At 39.0% G+C, this 21,792-nt stretch overlaps 1 protein-coding gene across 1 annotated transcript in view; it reads right to left on the bottom strand.

Moving 5' to 3' along the window:
* The window catches only part of LOC114648921 (voltage-gated potassium channel subunit beta-1-like), a 212,969-nt gene that overhangs the window by 71,506 nt on the left and 119,671 nt on the right, over window positions 1-21,792 (bottom strand). Inside the window, exon 2 of the mRNA XM_028798266.2 lies at window positions 12,987-13,030. Coding sequence (XP_028654099.1) covers window positions 12,987-13,030 — 44 coding nt within the window. The remainder of the gene's footprint in view (window positions 1-12,986; window positions 13,031-21,792) is intronic.

Consider the following 21,792-nt stretch of genomic DNA (forward strand, 5'->3'; position numbering starts at 1 on the left):
AACCAAAAACACTTCCAGTTGTATTTGCTGATAAATGGGCCTCTGCAAAGTACTGAATTAAGAGTCTGAATACTGAAACGAATGAGACATTTGAGTTTTTGATTTTTAATAAATTGGTAAACTTTTCTGAAAACATGCTTTCACTTTGTCATTATGGGTTATTGAGTGTAGACATAGGAAAAACTGGCAAATGTACTCATTTAAAGTAAAATCTACAACACAATAAAGTGCACAGAAAGCAAAGGAGTTCAAATCCAATGTATAATACATATGAAAACATAAAAAAATGCATAATGTCACATTCTTTGAAAAGAAATATGAATCTAATTTTCTTCAGAATTAGCAATGGTAGAGATACTCTGTGGTGCATCTAAGTACAGTGCTGCCCTGCTTTGCTGTCTCTTCTTGACAGAACACACTTAAACTTACAAAAATTAATATATTTAGACCAAGGGTGTCACATACCCCCAGCCCTGCTCAAGCACTACATATTCCTTGCAAATTACCTTACATGGGCTGAAGACCCTGAGCTGAATAGCCGCTATGTGGGCTATTAGGGCGTCACTAGCTACAGACTGCCAAGGAGCTTCTTCTGGGGTTCACACTTGGATTGCTTTTTGTGTGCCCCTGGCCTTAATGCTTTGTCAATGATGATCCTGCTGATAAAGACTCCCTAGGGTGCACACGCATGTTCACCCTGGTCCCTTGTTAGGATATTCATTGTGGCCTAGTGACTAAATTGTTGGATTGTATAACATAAGAATGCCAGTTCAGTCTCAATCTGTGAACTTCAACATGTTATCTAATCTACCAGCATTCCAGTTGTATTAAAATGGATATGGTTGTCCTTTGCCCTCATGATTTATAAGTCACTGTGGTTAAGAGTATCAGCTAAACACAGAATACAAGGCTCACTGTTACTAATGGAAAGCCAGGTATTCTTAAGAAGCAGCTGCTTTGTGATTGGGGAATGAGTTACATGGCCCACCATTTTAAGCATATTATCATATGGACAAGGGATCAAGAAAAAGATGGATAAGGCTTAAACATTGAGAAAGATGCTTTAAAAACTCTAAGAACAAGAAAAATCATAATTTCCAGTTGCAGGTATTTCCAAAAACTGCTAAATAATTGTTTGTTGTCTTAGGCATCTAAACAATTATAGTGGGTGGAAAAGTGCTGACTTCTGAGGACACGTGGGTTGAATTTTAACAGGAAGAATGGAGGTTAAATGAGATCAGTAGAAAGGCTGAAGACTGTGACTTTTTCAAATCTTCATCAGGGGAACATGGTGTTAGAAACGGGAGGTTAACCCCGATGAATGCATCGTTCCAGATTTGCGCTACACGCTCATAAGGCATAAGACTTAAAATCTCAATTCAGCAACACTTTGGACTGCCTGTTTGACCCTGAAAAATTTTTTGTGAAAAATGTATTGTGCCATAGCCATGCACTTGTGAATTATTTTGGCATGGTGTTTATTAGTTTGCTATATAAAATAATTTTTGTTTGCATGCTTTTTAGCTATTCCTGCCTCTTTTAAATAATGCAAAAGAACACATTAGAGGTACACTGGACCACCTTCTACCAGCCTCCTTGCTACTGATAAGACACTGAGTTGGACATCAGGCTATGGAGTGCAGGACCCCAAGGACTAAAGGTCAGATGTTTCCGCTCCAGTCAGCAAGCAGTGAAGGCCATCACTCTCATGCTATTAGGATGTTGTTTATCTCATCGATTATAAGACAAGACAGTTTATTAAGGGCTGGAAATCATTAACCTTTTGACATCCAACCACAGGAAATCCCTGGGTGGAGGACAGAGGATACTTGGTTTGCAAAACTTGTGTCAACTTGAATGACCCAGTACAAGATTTAGTACTGCATGAGATTTTCATTTATTTATGAACATGAGGCCGTCAGCTCTAGAAGTGGTTCTATATTTAGGCAATTCGCAAGTGACTGATAATGTATACACTAAACACTGAATTTTGTTGCTGACTTGCACAGATGAAGGTGGCATACTGATACATATTATGGACTCACAGCTCTGGAGATCAGGGTTCAAACTTATGCAGGATTACTGTGTTTGTGTGTATGTATCAATGAGGTTCAATCAATATCAAAAATGTACAGTAATTGTGGCCTGTTTTGTAATAAGCTTTACACTCATATACATAATTTGCTTATCAAATATATTCTTTCACATATAATACTGTGCATATGTTATTTCAATGCACTGTTATTATTACATTACAATTTTTGCTTTTTCTTTTTATTATGCCGTCTTGATTTTTTGTTTTCACTACTGTGATATATCAGAATGAGAGAAGATGATTTCTTGGGCTGTGCCAGGAGAAACACAGAGAAAGTTCTTTCTATCCAGACATTTCTAGCAAAACAGGGCAATGCTCCTAGGTAAATCTAATTGGTTTATTGCACCAAACAATATTATGTTATAGTTATAAAAAGTGTTATCACACAATGGCACTTGAAAACAGAAACACAGCTGAACCCTGGACGTGTTGGAGCCCCACAGCTGCTGTCCTGCTCAACCCTGGGGTTTTTTATCGCTTCCCTTTGTTACCGCCCTCCAAACTTCTGCCTGCTCTGAAAGCATATGGAGAAGATAACAGCTGGAGCAGTGACAGTAACTCAGCTGAGAGAGAGAGAGAGGTATGGGAGAGAGAGAAAAGAGAATGAGGGAAGGAGTGAGAGGAGAGGAGTGACTACAAGAGGAAGTGAAAGTTAGAGGGAGTGAGAGGAAGACAGAGGAGAAAGGGGAGTGATAGCATTAGTGTGTGAGAGAGAGAGAGAGGGAGTGAGAACAAGAAGGAAGGACAATGAGAGGAAAGGGGAGTGAAAGCATTAGAGAGAGAGAGAGTGAGACGGACTGAAAACAAAAGAATGAGAGTGGCAGGAGGAGAGCGAAAGGGAAGAACAGTGACACGTAAAGAGAGTGAAAGGGAAGGAGAGTGACAGGATGAGAGAATGCAGCAGCATTTTTCTTGACAAATTCTAGTGGGGTCTCTGGCAGAGCCAGACATGGATCATATGCTGAGTGGTTATTATTTGTGTTGTTGTTCTGGTTGTTTTGTGGCTTTGAGGTTTGTCCTTTCAGCTGAATTACCTTTCTATGTACTTTTCTAAACACGTGGGCCATTCTTGGAGTTAACGATTTGACTCTTGCTTTATACATTTGTGTGTGTTTTTCTGGAAACTCTGGAATTTTGTTTCCTTCAACATAAAGGGATTGAGGCCTACATCCCATCTCAAGTAGTGTCTGTGTGGAGTTTGCATGTTCTCTTAGACCTCGAAGTCACTAGTTTGGTCCTTACCACTGCCTCACCATGAAACCCTGAACAGGTTTAGTAACTTGCCTGTGCTCCATTTGTAGAACTACATTTAAACATTTTGATATCTGAAACAGACCTTCCATACATTTTAGGATATCTGAAATGCATCATCTGCGGTGGGTTGGCACCCTGCCCGGGATTGTTTCCTGCCTTGTGCCCTGTGTTGGCTGGGATTGGCTCCAGCAGACCCCCGTGATCCTGTGTTCGGATTCAGCGGGTTGGAAAATGGATGGATGGATGGATGAAATGCATCATGAGATGTCTTGAACTCTCTCTGTAAAATTTCCTGTTCTTTCAAGGGGATTTACTGTTTATGTTGAAATGTCTTTAGAGAAATGCCAAGCAAAATGACACCTTTTATTGGCTAACTAAAAAGATTACAATATGCAAGCTTTTGAGGCAACTCCGGCCCCTTCTGCAGGCAAGATCTTGCCTGAAGAAGGGGCCGGAGTTGCCTCGAAAGCTTGCATATTGTAATCTTTTTAGTTAGCCAATAAAAGGTGTCATTTTGCTTGGCTTTTCTCTACATTCATAATGGCTAACACGGTACAACACCCTAGTACTACTTGAAATGTCTTGAAATGTATTTCAGACATCTTAAAATGCCTACACACTTATTTTAAGATATCTCTAAATGTTTTGGAGATATCTCAACATGCACAAGAAATTATTTCAAGATACCATGAATTACATTTGAGATACAGTATCTTAAAATGAAAAATCGTGTAATTTCATATTTTAATACAAAGTAAAATTTAGAAATATCTCAAAACAAATTTCAGATTTATTAAAATGCAACAAACACTTTGAGATATCTAAAAATAAGTTCCTTTACATTTTAAGATATCTGCAATACATTTGGACATATCTTGTATACATTTTAGGATATCTCAAATATATTTTCAGATATCTCAAAATAACTGCATGTATGGCAATATGGCAAGCCGAATTAAAATTTAGAGATATCTCAAAATGCATTTTAAGATATCTGGAAATGCATTTTATATATCTCAAATTGAATTATAGAGCAGGACAGTGACAGCAGTCTGTCGCTGAAGCTGCTCCTCTGTCTGGAGATGATACTGTTCAGTGGATGCAGTGGATTCTCCATGATTGACAGGAGCCTGCTCAGTGCCCGTCGCTCTACCACAGATGTCAAACTGTCCAGCTCCGTGCCTACAATAGAGCCTGCCTTCCTCACCAGTTTGTCCAGGCGTGAGGCGTCCTTCTTCTTAATGCTGCCTCCCCAGCACACCACCGCATAGAAGAGGGCGCTCGGCACAACCGTCTGATAGAACATCTGCAGCATCTTATTGCAGTCTTCTAAGGAAGTATAGCCGGCTCTGTCCTCTCTTGCACAGAGAATCAGTATTGGCAGTCCAGTCCAATTTATCATCCAGCTGCACTCCCAGGTATTTATAGGTCTGCATCCTCTGCACACAGTCACCTCTGATGATCATGGGGTCCATGAGGGGCCTGGGCTTCCTAAAATCCACCACCAGCTCCTTGGTTTTGCTGGTGTTCAGGTGTAGGTGGTTTGAGTCGCACCATTTAACAAAGTCCTTGATGAAGTTTCTATACTCCTCCTCCTTCCCACTCCTGATGCAGCCCATGATAGCAGTGTCGTCAGCGAACTTTTGCACGTGGCAGGACTCCGAGTTGTATTGGAAGTCCAATGTATATAGGCTGAACAGGACCGGAGAAAGTACAGTCCCCTGCGGCGCTCCTGTGTTGCTGACCACAATGTCAGACCTGCAGTTCCCGAGACGCACATACTGAGGTCTGTCTGTAAGATAGTCCACGATCCATGCCACCAGGTATGAATCTACTCCCATCTCTGTCAGCTTGTCCCTAAGGAGCAGAGGTTGGATGGTGTTGAAGGCGCTAAACATTTGTAAAGAAATTTATTTCAAGATATCTTAAAATGAGTTTCAGACATCTAAAAAAGTAAATAGCATTTTAAGACATCTGAAATTCATTTTGAGAGACCTCTTAAGTGTTAGTGTGCCTTGCATACCGGCTTGCCATAATCATAAAATGCATTTCAGATATCTATTTGAGATATCTAAAATGCATTTTAAGATATCTTAAAATGCATTTTTAGACATTTCTAAATGGTAATTCAGGTTATATCTGAAATACATTTTAAAATTTCTTGACTAAATTTCTAGATATCTTAAATAATACCCAGACCATTTTGAGATATCTGAAATGCATGAGATACCAAAAAATAACTTCCTGACCATTTCGAGATCTCAGAAAATAGACAGAAAATAGGTAATTTTATAGGAAGTCATTTTGAAATATCTTGAATTACATCTTAACCCAACACACAGACACTGACAACACATTTTAAAAGCACCAAGAAGTTGTTTTTATTTCTTCTTTTTGTACAGTGCTCCTGAAGCAATAAACGGGCAAATAGTAATTACAACTCTCTCCTCTACACCTCCCAGCAAACTCTGTACTCTATCTCCCAACTCCAGCTCCCTTGCTTGGTCTCCAACAGTCTTTTAAATAGTCCTTCCGACCACGTGACTGGCTAGCACTTCCGGGTCTAATGAAGAACTGTCTTTTCTTCAGCCTGGAAGTACTTCGGGGTTTCTGTCCTCGTGACTACCTCTTACTTCCGGGCTATATGGAAAGGATGAGTTCCCAGGTCCTTCGACAGCTCCTCCTGGTGGCACCCATGGCACCCAACAGGGCTGAGAAACCGAACTCCAAGTCCCAAGATGCTCTGTGGGAATCCATGGCACCGTTACACTCCAGGGGAGCTGACATCTAGCATTTTGGGGGAAGCAGTGTCCTGGAAAAGCTGCCTTCCCCCATCTTTCCATTCGAGGGGCATCCCAGCCATCCATCACAACATATATTTTAAGATATCTCAATCTGCACAAAATAACTTCAAGATTTCTTGAATTACCTTTCATATATCTTGAAATGCGTTTGAAAAATCTTCAAATGAAAAGTGTGTCATTTCAAGATATCTTGAAATCCATTTGATGCATAAATGTTGAAACATTTATGTTTTAGATATCTAAAATTAATTTTAAGATATCTTAAAATATTTTCAAATATCTGTAATTCATTTTAAGCTATGATAAATGCATTTCCGAATATCTTAAATTAAATGTTAATCGGGCTTCCATACACCTCTTAATCTTTCCCCCTTTCACCTTCTTTTGTTAATTAGTAATAATGTTTTGGTTTCAGTTTAGAGTGTCACAAAAAGATGCACATGTTATAGCATGTGAAGATGAGGACACAATTTAATTTTCTTAAATTGCTCAGGGCCATGAGAAGCAGTCTACTCATGCAGCAGCAACAACAACAACAACAACAATTTATGTCTTGTATAGCCCAAAATTACACAAGGAATGTGTCAATGGGCTTTAACAGGCCCTGTTTTTTGACATACCCCCATCCTTAATTCTCTAAGAAGACAAGAAAAAGCCCTGTAGGATAAAAAAAATTAAAGAACTCATTGGAAAGGGCAACTCAGAGAGAAACCCCCCTCCATATAGGTGTCAAAAATGAGGTAAATACAATAAACAAAAAAGAACACAAGCAATACCCTTCAAAGAGCTAGATGGCCAATCTATCATGGCCACCTCAGAAATACAATAGAATAGTATAAACTACTTTGTTCTTGTGCAGCACACATCACCAAGTGCAAACGCAGAGCACGACAATAACTCTCAAGGCAAGAGTAGATTACATCACTTAGTAAATTTAGAACTAACACAATAAGGATATAGATTTGTTAAAACACATCAAAAACAAAATAAAAATTAATTAACATAAGTGAAAAACAATGTGTCCATCAGCTAATTGTACAACTAAGGCCAGACTGTAGAACAGATGTCAGACATGCCAGACACAGCAATACCAATAAGTAGCAATAGGTGTGAGACAAGAACAAGTCCCGATTGGGATGCCAGTCCAGCATGAGACACGCCAAGAGACATGGCCATCAATTTGTGTAAGAAAACGCACAATAGAAAGTGGAGAATATGCAGACTTTACACTGAAAACACCCAGACTGGAACCAACTGAGGGTGCAGGTTCTGGTAAGAAAGTTCCTGTAGCAGCATCAAAATTCAAAGCCAGTGTGAGTGCAATGGTTCAATTAATAGGCACACACCATACATATTAGCACAACAAGTGCTAACCAAGTAATAAGTAGCTAGAAATGTAAAGTGTTTGGTCACATTGGGACACTTGTGTCTATAGGTGTATTGTAAGATGAACTCTCCTACTTAAACACATTGGTTTGGATATGTGCAGAGGAGAGATGCTGTGTAAATTGGGAAAAGGATGTTAAGGATTGAGCTGCCAGGCAAGAGGAAAAGAGGAAGGCCTAAGAGAAGGTTTATAGATGTGGTGAGAGAGGACATGCAGGTGATGGGTGTAACAGAGCAAGATGCAGAAGACAGGACGCTACGGAAGATGATCCACTGTGGTGACCCCTAACAGGAGCAGCCGAAAGAAGAAGAAGAAGATTGTAAATCTTGTATCGTCCTGGGGATGACATCAGGGTGGAGTTAGCAGCAGTATCACCTGGCATTCCATCATATGAATGAACCACTTCAGTACCATCTGCAGAGGAGTCCCTAAAAAAAGGCAAGCCTGCCACAGTTGTTGTCATGTTTCAGCCAGTGTTCCTCATCTGGCTGGGGTTCAAAGTCTTGTTTCATGCCTTTTTATTCATTTTTGTGCCATTTATTTACTTTACAGTAATGTTGCTTTTGTTGATTGTGTGCATTATTCTTTGTTTTTGATCTTGTCTATTAGTTGTCTGTGTTATGTTTCATGTGCATTTCGGGTGGTCCTCCAAGAGGCAGAGCCAAGGAATCCAAAGGAACTGCCCTCCACCGTATAAATATAGAAGATCTTCCACAGTCCATGGCGGTTCATTTCAAATGTGCCTGAGAGTGGAGAGTTTGTTTATAATTTTGACCTTCATGCTCTGTGCTTGACTATGCTCCAGGATTTCTGCATTTGAACTTGTTTGGATTGGATTGTTTTAATGTTTTTGGACAATTCCTTGGCTTTCTTGTGCTCCATGGAGCTTCTTTGTTCTTGAAGAGCATTTTCAGAATAAACCTATTGTTTCATAAAGATCTAGTGCTTGCCGCTATTATTAGCCAGGGTTTGATGGTGATATACCTATCATGATGGCATTTTTTGAAGTGCGTTTGGAACTTTTTGTTGCTTTGGGACTGATAGTTCACGACAGTTGCATGATTACAATTCTAGTGTGACAAAAGTAAGCTGTCCTTGTAAGAATAGTGAGCTACCTAAAAGAGCAAGGAAATCATCGATAATCCAATCACCATGTAGCATAACAATAATATCTCCATGTTTTAAGGTTTATTTTGTTAAATGTATGAATAATAAACCACCAATGAGAAGCAAGCATAGAAGTGGGAAGATTTGATTAAATCCATCCATCCATCCATTTTCCAACCCGCTGAATCCAAACACAGGGTCACGGGGGTCTGCTGGAGCCAATCCCAGCGCACAAGGCAGGAAACAATCCTGGGCAGGGTGCCAACCCACCACAGGACACACACAAACACACCCAGCACACACTAGGGCCAATTTAGAATCACCAATCCACCTAACCTGCATGTCTTTGGAATGTGGGAGGAAACCGGAGCGCCCGGAGGAAACCCACGCAGACACGGGGAGAACATGCAAACTCCACGCAGGGAGGACCCGGGAAGCGAACCCGGGTCCCCAGAACTCCCAACTGCGAGGCAGCAGCGCTACCCACTGCGCCACCGTGCCGCCCAGATTTGATTAAATAAAGAAAAAAACATTTTTGTAGTATAGCATTTGTTATATAAATAGTTGCTTTTGTGTTATGCCAAATGTGTTCTGAGATTTTTCAGGTATGGCAAACAGAAGTTTTGAGGTAAGCTGGCTGATGTTTACAGACTTGCAATATGATATTATATATAATTATATATACCTGGGAGGGTCGATAGGCCACATTGGAGACTGATCCAGTTGTCATTGCCCATGTTGGAACAAATGACGTACATAAGGGAAGTCTGTTAATTCTGAAATTCAAATTTAAAGAGTTAAGTACCAAGCTGAGGAGCAGAACTGACAAGGTAGTCTTCTCTGAGTTTCTGCCTGTGCCACGCGCCAGTCCAGGTAAGACTGCGGAGATTAGAAGCCTTAACTTGTGCCTCAAATCGTGGTGTAGAGTAGAAAGGTATGGGTTTATGAGGTATTGGGACTCCTTTTGAAATCTTTCCGGTGCAACGGGTTGCATCTGAACCAGAGGGGCATTAATGTGTTGGGGAGGTGTATGAATAGTTTAGTCAAGGATTGTTTAAATTGGGGGGACCAGGGTGAGAACTGTACATGAAGGAACAAACAATAGTGTAAAAATAAAAGTGAATAGTAACGGAAATTCTAACCCAGCGTTTAAATGCAAAGGTAAAATAAGTAACACATTAATGCTAGAAGTATCAAAAATAAAACAAGTGAATTGGAGTTTATGTAATGGAACATAATTATGATATCATAGCAGTAACAAAAGTCTGGCTAAATAACAAAGATGAGGATGTGTACAAAACAGAGAGATACACATTTTTAGGAAGGAGTGACAGAACAGAAAAGGAGATGGGGTTGATGTTTATGTCTAAAAGAATTTAAACACAAGTCCTCTTCAGTTGGATGACGATCCCCATCTTAGTGAGAACATCTGCCTTTAAAAAGCATTAGGGAAAGAGGTCTTATTTTGGGAGTGTATTATAGACCACCCAATGCAGACAGAAATTTCAATTTCTATTTAGTAGCAAGTTTACAGGGGAATATTATAGTCATGGGGGACTTTAACTACCTGAATATTAACTGGGATAGCCTTGCAAATAGCAAAGTGCAAATGTATTTGCTTTTAGACGTAGTCAGTGACTGATTTTTTACAGTATGTTAAAGCACCAACGCAGGATGAAGCCTGTCTAGATATAGTATTTTGTAAAAATCAGGATAGAATTGAGGGTATAGAGGTGATTAAACCACTAGGGTCAAGTGACCATAATTTAATACAGTTCTTGATGTTTAGGACGAGTAGCTAAAACTAAAACTATTAAGTTTGGTAGGGCAAATTTTGAACAGATGCAGCAAAGTCTAACGAGGATAGACCGGGATAAGCTTTTAAGTGTGGAGAGAGTCGAGGAGCATTGGAACAGGTTTAAAAATGGTTTACATGTAATGCAGGACAGATACATACCTAAATTTAAAATTAATAGGAATTTTTTAAAAACCTTTGTGGTGGTTTAATAAAGAGTTGAAAAAGGAGCTGTAAAGTACAAGCAGCTGCATAAGGTTTATAAGATTAATAGCACCAGTGTGAGTTGTAGGGACTTTGAGAACATGAGGGCAACCATTAACAAGGATAATAAGGAGGCTAAAAGGCAGTTGGAGAGTAATAGAGCCGATAAGGCAAAAGAAGACCCAAAGAGATTTTTTCAGTATTTTAGTAGTAAAAGAACAGTCAAGGAGGAGGTGAAATGCATCAGGAATAATAAAGTTGATTTAAAAGATACAGACAGGTGAAATAGCAGATGCTCTAAACTTGCATTTTTCTGAGGTTTTCATATGTGAGGAAGTGCTTAACCTCCCAGTGGTTAAAGGAACTACTAATTGATGTTGTGAGTGATTTGGAAATTGTAGAGGGAGACATACTGCTAAGATTAAATAGGCTGAAATCAAACACATCACCAGGACCAGATAATATTCACCCTTGAGTTCTTAAGGCGGTTAGCTAGTATATATATAAACACTTGACACATATTTTTAGGAAGTCACTGCACACTGAGGAAATTCTGAAGGGATGGAAAATAGCAAAAATGATCCTGTTATGTAAAACGTAGAGAAGGATTAACAAACTGTAATTGCCTTTACTTCACTATTACCACGTACACTTATCTTGCTGGAAAAATCCTAGCCCACCTCTTTTAAGTCAGTGGGTAATTAATGTTATATACTATTTGAAATTGGAAAAAAATCAAATTCTCAGTTAGAGGATCTGTTCAAAACGTTTTAAAAACCTGGCAGGATCTAATCAATAACATTTTAGAAAAAGCATTTACATTGGGGAAAGGGAATCTCTTCCCTCTTTCCTACTCTTAAAGTTTAAATCTGGCTTTTGGCCTTCCTCTCTTTCTCATGGGTGGGTGTTGAATTGAATTTAGTTTAGTTAGGTTTGACTTGTTTGTATGGAATGTTACTTGCTTTTAATAAATTCAATAAAATGAAAAAGGGTGACTGGTCAGTTCAAAGCAACCATAGGCCAGTAAGCCTCACATGCATCACAGGAAAATTAATGGAAAGAATTATTAAGGATAAGACTGAGCGGCAAGAACAAGAGTTTTACTGAACAGTCAGCTGGGGTTCAGAAGAGGGAGGTCGTGTTTTACTAACATGCTGGAATTCTGTGTGGAAGCAACAAAAGTGAATGATCAAAGTGGAGCATATGATATTATTTATCTGGTCTTTCAGAAAGCATTTGATAAGGTGCCACATGAGAGGTTGGGCATCAAACTAAAAGAAGTGGCAGTTCAGGGTGATGTTTGTAGATGGGTGCAGAATTGGCTCAGCATACAAAGCAGAGGATTATGGTACAAGGAACCCTATCAGAAAGCGTGGTGTTTACACAGGGGTCAGTGCTAGGGTCACTGTCATTTTTAATATATATAAATGATTTGGATAGGTCAAAGAGTTATCAAAGCTATAAGAACAAGCTGCTTAAGTTTGCAGATGATATCAAGACAGGTGAATTTGGCAGATAATCAAGAATCTGTTAACTCATTACAGAGGGTCTTGGACAGCATACAGACTTGGGCAAATTTGAGAATGATGAAATTTATTAGAAGTAAAAGTAAAGTATTGCTAAAAGGAACTAAAAATGTTAGGGTTTGAATACACAATGGGGGGTCTGAAAAATCTAAATGACACATTATGAGAAGGATTTAGCAGTCATAGTGGACTTGGCTCTATCAACTTCAAGAGAATATTCAGAAGCCATTAAGAAGGCTAACAGAATGTCAGGTTATATAGCACCCTGATGTGTGGAGTACAAGTCCAAGAAGGTTATGCTGAAGCTCTATAACATACTGGCGTGTTCTCATCTGGAGTACTGTGTGCAGTTTTGGTCTCGAGGCTACAAAAAGGACATAGAAGCGCTAGAAAAGGTCCAGAGAAGAGCGACTAGGCTGATTCCAGGCTACAGAGGATGAGTTATGAAGAAAAGATTAAAAGAGCTGAGCCTTTACAGTTTAAGCGAAAGAAGGTTAAGAGGTGACATGATTGAAGTGTTTAAAATTATGAAGGGAATTTGTCCAGTTGATCGAGAACAAAGCAGAGGCTTATGGGTTATTGCTGTTTCTGTTCTTGTTGTTTTAAGGTAGTTGTACTTACTAATTATGGAGTCACTATAAACCTGTAAACATGCAAATGTCAGTCTTGAGTGTGTCACTTAAGGAAATGCTAATTTAAAAAGAAATTTGACCAGAAATTATGCTATAAAGACACAAGCATTAGGTAACAGCAGAAGCAGCCAGCCTTCAGTCTTTCATTGAAGTCGTAAGGGATAGGAGGATCAGGTACTTACCGAGTCCAAGACATGACACTCTGAGGCCAGACTTGCCCAGGTTCCTGCAACACAGAAAAAAATAAAAATCAGACATAAGTCTTGGCACTCGTTTCAGTATTTTTTTTTTCCATTGCATAGCAAAAATTTGTCTGATAGTGTTCCAGGCAATAAATCACCAGGAGAAAATCATGCTTGTCTAGCCACCATGAAACTTAAGTCATTGTTTTGCACATTGCAAGGTTTCAGCAAAATTTTAGCAGTGCAATTACTTTTCTTTAAAGAGCATCCCAAAGCTCCCTCTTCTCTCCCAATGTGCATTTCTCCAGTCATTTCATACTCTCGATGCTTTTTTTCTTTTCTTTTTTTCTCCCTTAGTCTGGGGAACAACAGTAATGTGCATAAAGCAGCCTTTGTGAGGGTGAGGGACACCTTGCCGTGCTGAAGCCAGTGCACTCTTTAAACTAAGAGAAGATGTGCATCATCGAGGAGCCCAAGATGGGGGTGATCAGATCAGTTTACCAGTCAGGATCATTTATATTTGATCATTATGTTTAATATCTCTTCACTGGGTGGAACCCCTGTGACCCACAGACACTATTGTTTTTGTTTGCAAGTTCAGCAGAGTAAACCATGGGAAACAGACTCCTCAGTTCTGATTTTTCACTGGCTGTCTGCACTGTACTGGACCTAATACAGTATAGATCTGTACATATCACATTCCAATGAATTACTGGAATAATAGACTCAGCATTTCCCACTCAGGTTTGAAGCAGGACATATTCCCATATGACAGTTTTTATGTACACCTGGTGTCAAGGAGCATCCTAGCACCTCTCTGTCTATTTTTGAGAAAAACTTCTGTTCTTTTTTGTAGGGGCTTTCATTTGGAGCCATAATTAATTTTGACATCTCTCTTGTCATTCCAGTTTAGGATAGATAGATAGATAGATAGATAGATAGATAGATAGATAGATAGATAGATAGATAGATAGATAGATAGATAGATAGATAGATAGATAGATAGATAGATAGATAGATAGATAGATAGATAGATAGATGCTTGAGCTTGGTGCCAGTCTGTCATAAAATAAGCCATACTTATACAAATCTGGCAAGTCTATATATGCCAATCTCACTTTCTTATACATCTTTGGAAGGACTTGAGCAGCATGTGGGCTTTGAAGGAGAACCAGGAGGACAGAGTCCTTGGCATTTGTGAAAATGTGTTTATAATTTAACCAAGTAATATCATGGAAGAAAGAGAAGATATTTATACCCAGATATTTAATAGGCTTTTTATTCCATTCTACATGGTGTTATGACTAGTAATCCCAAGGCATGTAAGTCACGAAAAGCTGCAAAAGCCCTTCCAATAATTCACACTACAGGGGGATATACCAAACAGTAGGTGCTGGTCGTCTTTCAAACAGGGGAAGCACATTTTAGGCCTACATTATAAAATGAGTCAGTTATTGCATGTTATTTATGTATAAATTCTACCCTCCTTTCCTTTTATAGAAAATGGTCTGTGACCCTGTCATATCCACTGGCAGTCTTTTCTGAAGACTTGACCAGTTTCCTCTTAATGGCCAGCAGAGCAATTTTGCTTAAATGATTTTTGCTGTACGACTTGACTCGTCTTAAGCAGGAGATAGAAATCAAATCATTTCGAATGGTATGGGACATGCCGTTATACACAGAAGATGACTGGAAGTTTGTGACCAAGAGAGAGTCATATTTGGGTAATATTTCAGTGAATTCTCTGTAATTTCCCTTGTTAGCAGATTCACTACCCTTATCATGACCTGTGAATGCCGGCTCTTGACAGCCAAGCAGTGAAGTGACGTCAATTAGGTGGTTAAGAAAGGCCCTGTTTTTTTTTTTTTTTTACTGTTTCATTGTGTTTTTCCACCTGAATGCAAACACCATAATTAAATGCATGTTCTACTCTGACCCTGCCAAAACAACTTAACCGTGCACATGAACTCACATGTCTTTTGTATGCCCCATCAAAGATCCCCAAAACCCAGTTTTGACCAAACAACCTGAGATAGCTTCTTTAAGGGGCATGGCCACTAGTGCATTCTCTTTGTCACAGCACTTTCAGTTATACCAACTCACCTTGTCATACCAAGAGAGTTGAATGACTGGTTATTTTTCCCTTACTTTTGAACCAAATTAATCTTGGACATTGATCTGCAATGCTGTTTAATTCTGAGTCTCTCCTCATAAGGAAGGCTATCAAATCAGATCAACAATATTAGCACTGTCTGCCATTATGCACAACTAGCTAGCTGACTAGTTAGTACCCACGTCCTGATTTGAAATAAACCAACAAACTTTACTAAACTGAAACATTTTGTTTTTATTTACAGTAGGATATGTACAGTTGAATATAGTGGGCTATATTGCTAGGAAATAACAAACTCCAAGCAGCAGCTTGTCTCATGACTTCACTTGCCAAAAATCTGCATGGGACTGAAGTTAAAATGCTCCAATACCAAAACTCTGTCAATCAAAAAGAGGTCCAACCACTTTGACAATTCCTCTAATCATCATGCAGCAGCCCAGCGTTCTGGCCAACCCACTGCCCCATTTACTCCCAGAAATGCTGAGCTTCCCTGGGAATGATGTTTTGAAGCATTTATCCAATAAATGTCTAGTTTTGCAGCACTGAAAACAAAGCATATTCTGAAGTGCCATTGAAGTGCAGTGAAGCTGCACCTCAATAGGTTTTAATAGATTGTGCTGCCATGGAAATGTATGAGAAAACAAATCATGTTAGATAACATGCAAGAAATTACTGCTGACTATGAATGAACTACCGATGAAGTTGAACATATTCTAGCACCGTCTTTGTAATAGCAATGTAAATACGACAGAACATATTTGACCATTTTTTTGTCATGACATTCTAGAGGAGTCGTAGCTTTTTTTGTAGTCTTAGAGCAGTCGCTTCTGATACTAAACTCCAGGTAGGTAAATGGGCAAACACAGAAACTTCATAAAAATGAAAATGTTTTCTTCGTTACAAAAATGCTTTGTCACACAGTGAAGTTTTGGAGATCACAATGGCACTAGAAAGTTGCCAAAATACACAAGGCAATCCAAAGTGAACACCGTACCTGTACAGAAATTCCAAAGCAAAGTCCAAAAAACAGAGCGCAGATGTCAAAAATCTGGAGATAACAAAAAGCACAAGCACAGAAAAAATACACAAGTACTCATCAAAACTCCCTAGCACATTTGAAATGAACTTCCAGGAACTATGGGAAACCAAAAAATGTTGACTTAAGTGCAGCATTTGACACCATTGACCATTCTATTTTACTGTACAGGCTAGAAAATGATGTTGGGCTTACAGGCACTGTGCTCGCTTGGTTTAGTACTTATTTATCAAATCAATTCCAATATGTACAGAAATGTGCTGACAGTACTCCATCATTATACACGGAAGTGAAATATGGTGTCCCGCAGGGCTCAGTACTGGGACCTTCACTGTTTTCACTTTGCATGCTTCCACTGGGATCTATCATTAGGAAACATAATGTTAATTTTCACTCGTATGCAGATGATACCCAGTTATATCTTTCATTTAGATCAAATGAAATTTCTCCAATGTTGTCTTTAATTAGTTGTGTTAGTGAATTAAAAGAGTTGATGGATGAGAACTACCTATCTTTAAACACCAATAAAACAGAGATGTTAATTATTGGAGGGAATGACACTGTTCACAACAATATTTTGTCATCATTTAACACAGTTGGAATCGCCATTAATTTTACTGAATCAGCCCGCAATCTATGAGTTATCTTTGACTCTAGCATGTCATTTAAAGTGCATATTACAAATTTGTCCAATTCATGTTTCTTCCATCTTAAAAATGTTGTGAAATTAAGGTGCTTTCTAAATAAACAGGATTCTGAGAAATTAATTCATGCATTTATTTCTCGTAGGATTGACTACTGCAATGTGGTGTTCACTGGATGTTCAAACTGTTCTTTATTCAGCCTCCAGTTAATCCAAAATGCTGCTGCAAGAATTATTACAAGAACAAGAAAATACGAACACATAACTCCAGTTCTTAAATCCTTACACTGGCTCCCGGTTAAGTTTAGGGCAGATTTCAAAATACTCCTTTTAACATATAAAGCCTTAAATGACCAAGGTCCGGCTTACTTGTCTGAACTTATCATGACTTACAAATCAGAGTGCAAATTAAGATCTCAAGATGCCGGTCTGCTTATGATTCCATGAATTAATAAAATAACAGTGGAAGGTCGAGCTTTTAGTTACAGGGCCCCTAAACTGTGAAATGGTCTGCCTGCTACTATAAGAGATGCCCCTTCGGTCTCAGCTTTTAAATCCCAGCTGAAGACTCACTAATTCTGTTTAGCATATCCTGACTAGAGCTGCTGATTAACTGTACAGACTGCCATCTCTGTTTTTAGTTATTAGCACTAAAACATAAGTAATATGATAGAATTTGTTACTAACCCTCACCTATTCTGTTTCTCTTCTTAGTACTCAAATGTGGCACTTGGTGCCACGGCCCACCAGCCAAGTTGTTTTGCCTGCCTAAGGTAAATTCATCCCTGATGGAGGATCGCAGGAATCGTGGGGTAGAGGGGTCCTTTCATCGGATTGGGTGGCCCAGCGCTGTTTCAGCTGTGGAATGGCCAAATGGGGGAGGCAGCTTGATGGCTGAGGCCTTCAGGACTCTAAACAAATCCAAATCATATTAAGTGATATCATCTACTGTTAAATTCTGCTCCATACTTGTACATTTTTTATTCTTTATACTGTATTGAGGATTTGTTCTGTTCTGTGTATTGTATTGTATTGACCCCCTTCTTTTTGACACCCACTGCACGCCAAACCTACCTTCCATTTTATCCCTACAAGGACGTTTTTTTGGAGTTTTTCTTTGTCTTCTTAGAGAGTCAAGGCTGGGCTTGCTGTCAAGAGGCAGGGCCTGTTAAAGCCCATTGTGACACTTGTTGTGTGATTTTGGGCTATAAAAAATTAAACTGTGTTGTAATTGTATCTGGATTTATAGCCAATTTCTGGCTGTGATTGGCAGGTGGCCCTTCCTCTTGGGGAACCACCCACAAAGCACATGAAACAGAACCAGCTTGCATATACATACAGTAAACACAATCAAGCACAAAGAAAAATGCAAACACTCAACAAAGGTAGCATGAACATCAATAAACAATAAATAATGATAAAAAAGATCTAAAACATGAACCTGATTCCCCCTGATGAGGGGATAGGGGACCCTTGCTAAAACACAACACATGGCACATGTCATACAGCCGCATTTGTCTACTTTTTTATTTTTTATGTGCTTATCTTATTTTTGTGCTGTTTCTGTTATGTTCAAACAGACTTAAATTATTATCATAGGAAAAAAAATTCAGACGTGAGCGTCAGTAGACTTTGTGCCCTAGGAACCAAGTTACCTGAACTATTCTATAACATTTCAGTAATTATTTACTGCTCTGATGATGATCTTTCTGATAATAAAACAGGTCATTACAATAGCAATTGTAAGAATTATGGAATTTGAGGTTTCTCTAGAGTGCCTCTTTCTGCTCAAAAACTAATCAGCACATTGTCATCTCATAACAGGCTTAAGTTTCAAGTTTGGTATTATTCCGTCCAGTCTTTTTAGCTCTAGACTGTCCTCAAGAAAGTGTGACATACAGACATGCAGACACACACCCGTCATTGAGATATCAATGTTTTCAGTATCAGGGGACCCTAAAATGTCAAGATCCATTGAAAACAAGAGATTGAAATTTTTGATCAATGTAAAGCTTTCAGTCCTCCCCCATAGACAATAGGGTATGGAGGGGACGACACAAAGCAAAAACGTTTTCTAAAATCGGTGAGCATTACACAGCTCAAAACAAAAATTAAGTTTGCATTTGAAACTGCTGGCATTAAAGAGCTGGTTGTGTACCAGATGAGGAAAGTGTGCAGCAGGTTATCACATTTATGGTATCCTGCAGTCAAAGGTCCCTTTTTTCTTGGAGTGCAGTTTATGTTTTGCTGACCAGAAATATTTTGACCAAAGTTACTTTCCTTGTGTCTGACCCCATTTTTGTTTTAAAGGTTCAGATTCAGTGGCTGAAGGGGAAAAGTTCTGAAGAGAGACTAAAGGAACTGAATATTTTCAGTCTAAATAAATATCAAACTCATGAGGGTGTTTCTTTGAAGTACATTTTTCCTCTAAGAGGCATGGATAAAAGGAAAAGCTGTCGTGATGTACCTGAACTTGACATTTCCAAAACCAGATTTTAGAGACCTCCTTCTTTTCTAGCACACCTATACCTTACTATCAGCTGATCTTTCAGGAGGGAGATGGATTAAAAGGGCCTTGGTGTAAGAAAATGCAGTGACAGTTATTGTGGAATGAATTTTTGTGGATTACTAAGTAGGAACTAACAAACAAAAGCTAAAGAGGTGTAAAAAAGAGAAAAAAATAAGGGTGCACTCAAGAAAGAATAAGTTCAATATTCAAGGCAAACCAAGAGATATCAGAGGAGAAAGAAAAAAAACTGAACCAGAATGTCCATGGTGTGATTGCTCACATTCACATAACAAGACTAAGCAAACATTACTACAGGAGAGGGTTGCAGAGGATACTAAGGGAACTCTCATATTTGTCTCTTTAGCCATCAGTCAGAAAGAAGATCTGTGACCCCCAGCTAACTTCATCTACCTCTTTGCCCTCTGAAGCTCCCATTCACTGCTGGCCTCAAGAAGACTGTCTTAGTGAATGTCCTGTGATATTTATAGTAAATGATGGCCCAAAGGGGTTTCATGTATATGACAGTCAATGATGTTATTTGCCTTAATAGGCAGGTACCTCAAAATCTGTCTATACACACTGTGTCTTTAGCAATGGCAGTAGTATCTTGGTGCACCTAAATGGGATTTTTCCCATTTGGAACCCCAACACTTCCTAAGCTTTTCTGTTTGTTTATAAAAGAGACTCCAAAAAAGAAAAAAAATATCAGTAAACAACAGCTAGAAAATAGAGTGTGAAGTTCCAGTCCCAAAAGGAGGGATCTACCAGCAGGAGGCACCAGAAATCGGAAGGTATGTGGCTAATAAGATAAGCAGGCATAAAGCCCTGCACAAGATGTGTGAGAGTAAATCTTCAACAAATACCGGAAAAACATTTTTCTTGAAGACAGTTTTAGCAGTGTGGAGAAAAGGAGAACTGTGAGAACCTTCAGATGTCAACTGGAAATTATTTAGAGATGCTAAATGAATAGGAATTAATGAGTTCTTTTAAGCAGAATGGCCTCTTTGTGTCTAATACTCTCAGTGTTTTTAACTCCTGGACCTGCTATTGCTTTTTTCTCCATACTTCTGCATTGTATTATATTTCAGTTATATTATATGTTCAGTCACCAGTGATGACAGTAACCCTGACCACTGGAGTCCATAAGTGATCACATTCCTCCTTTGTCATCCTCAGTAAGGTTACCTTGCTAATTCAATGAGCTGTTATAAAATGAGTGGAAATTTCTATGAAAGTATAAGGTCCTCTTCTAAGGCACCAGTGAGTCTACTAAAATTACTCTCATCTCTCACACTATCCCAGCAGGGTCAAATCAGAAAATGTGCCAAAAAATAATAGGAAATTGGGTGAACCTAGAGACAGTAAACGATATTTAGAATGGTGTCTTCCACCTAAAAGAGAAGCTGCCCTGCTGGATAACCTCCTAGAAAAAACACATTAAATTAGTCAATTTTATGATATTGATTCTAGTGTAGTTAGCAACCTTGTGAAATTCACAGATGACACTAAAATTGGAGGAATGGCAGACACTGAGGAGACAGCAAAACAATTCAAAAAGACAATCTTTAGAACTGGATGAACACTTGGAAAATGCAGTTTAGCATAGAAAAGTGCAAAGTACTACATGTGCGCAACAGCATCATCTCTCTATATATAAAATCCAAAGCCTGCCTGTCTGTATGTTTGTCACAAGAGAACTACTTAACGGATTTAGATTGGATTTTTTTCTATAATTTGCTTGAATGTTTTGGTTGATTTTGCAACCTCTCTCATCGCGCTAAGTATCATAGTTTGGTTGTGACACAGTGATTTATTTGTGTGAATCTGAGAGACAGGCTGCAGGCTGAGGGGAGGGGGAGGTGAGACCTCAGGAGTAGGGCCATCCTCACTCACGTGTCAGTCTCCATTCGAGTCTGTCTACCTCTTGCCACGTGTTGGAGTGTACCTTGCCTCCACTTAGCTAGCAATATCTGTTTGCTCAGCAGACATTATCATCTAGAGATTTTTAAAGAGTAATGGTTGACATTTTTGAGAGAGAGATCACAGCTACATGTGTTTTAGAGGGTACCTGCTCATTAGCAGAGATATCAACAGCCACGTGCTCTTCTCCTTATGCGGGGGACACTCTCTCTTCAAAGCTGAACATGATCAGATACAGTGGTGACGTTTGACGTTGGAGCGTACCTACCTTCCGCTTGGCCAGAGATACCTTGCCAACTTTTTTCATTTTTGCCAAAGAGATCACAGCTACATTCTCGCCCCAGATAGCAAAACCAAAAATATTGTATATCAAGAGGAGCTCAGTTACGAAAGCTATCAATATGAATTCTTCTCAATGCAAATTATTACTTTTTTTTTTTGATTTTTAAAATTTGTCCTGTTTCACTACTAAGCTGGTGGAGCCACAGTGTACAGATAGTCAATTATAAAAACAAGATGGGAAACACTGACTGACAGGAAGCAACCTTAGAAATGGATATGGGTGTTTATATTGACTCAACAGTC

The sequence above is a fragment of the Erpetoichthys calabaricus genome, chromosome 3 (genome assembly GCF_900747795.2).
Source record: "Erpetoichthys calabaricus chromosome 3, fErpCal1.3, whole genome shotgun sequence".
Lineage (NCBI taxonomy): Eukaryota > Metazoa > Chordata > Cladistia > Polypteriformes > Polypteridae > Erpetoichthys > Erpetoichthys calabaricus.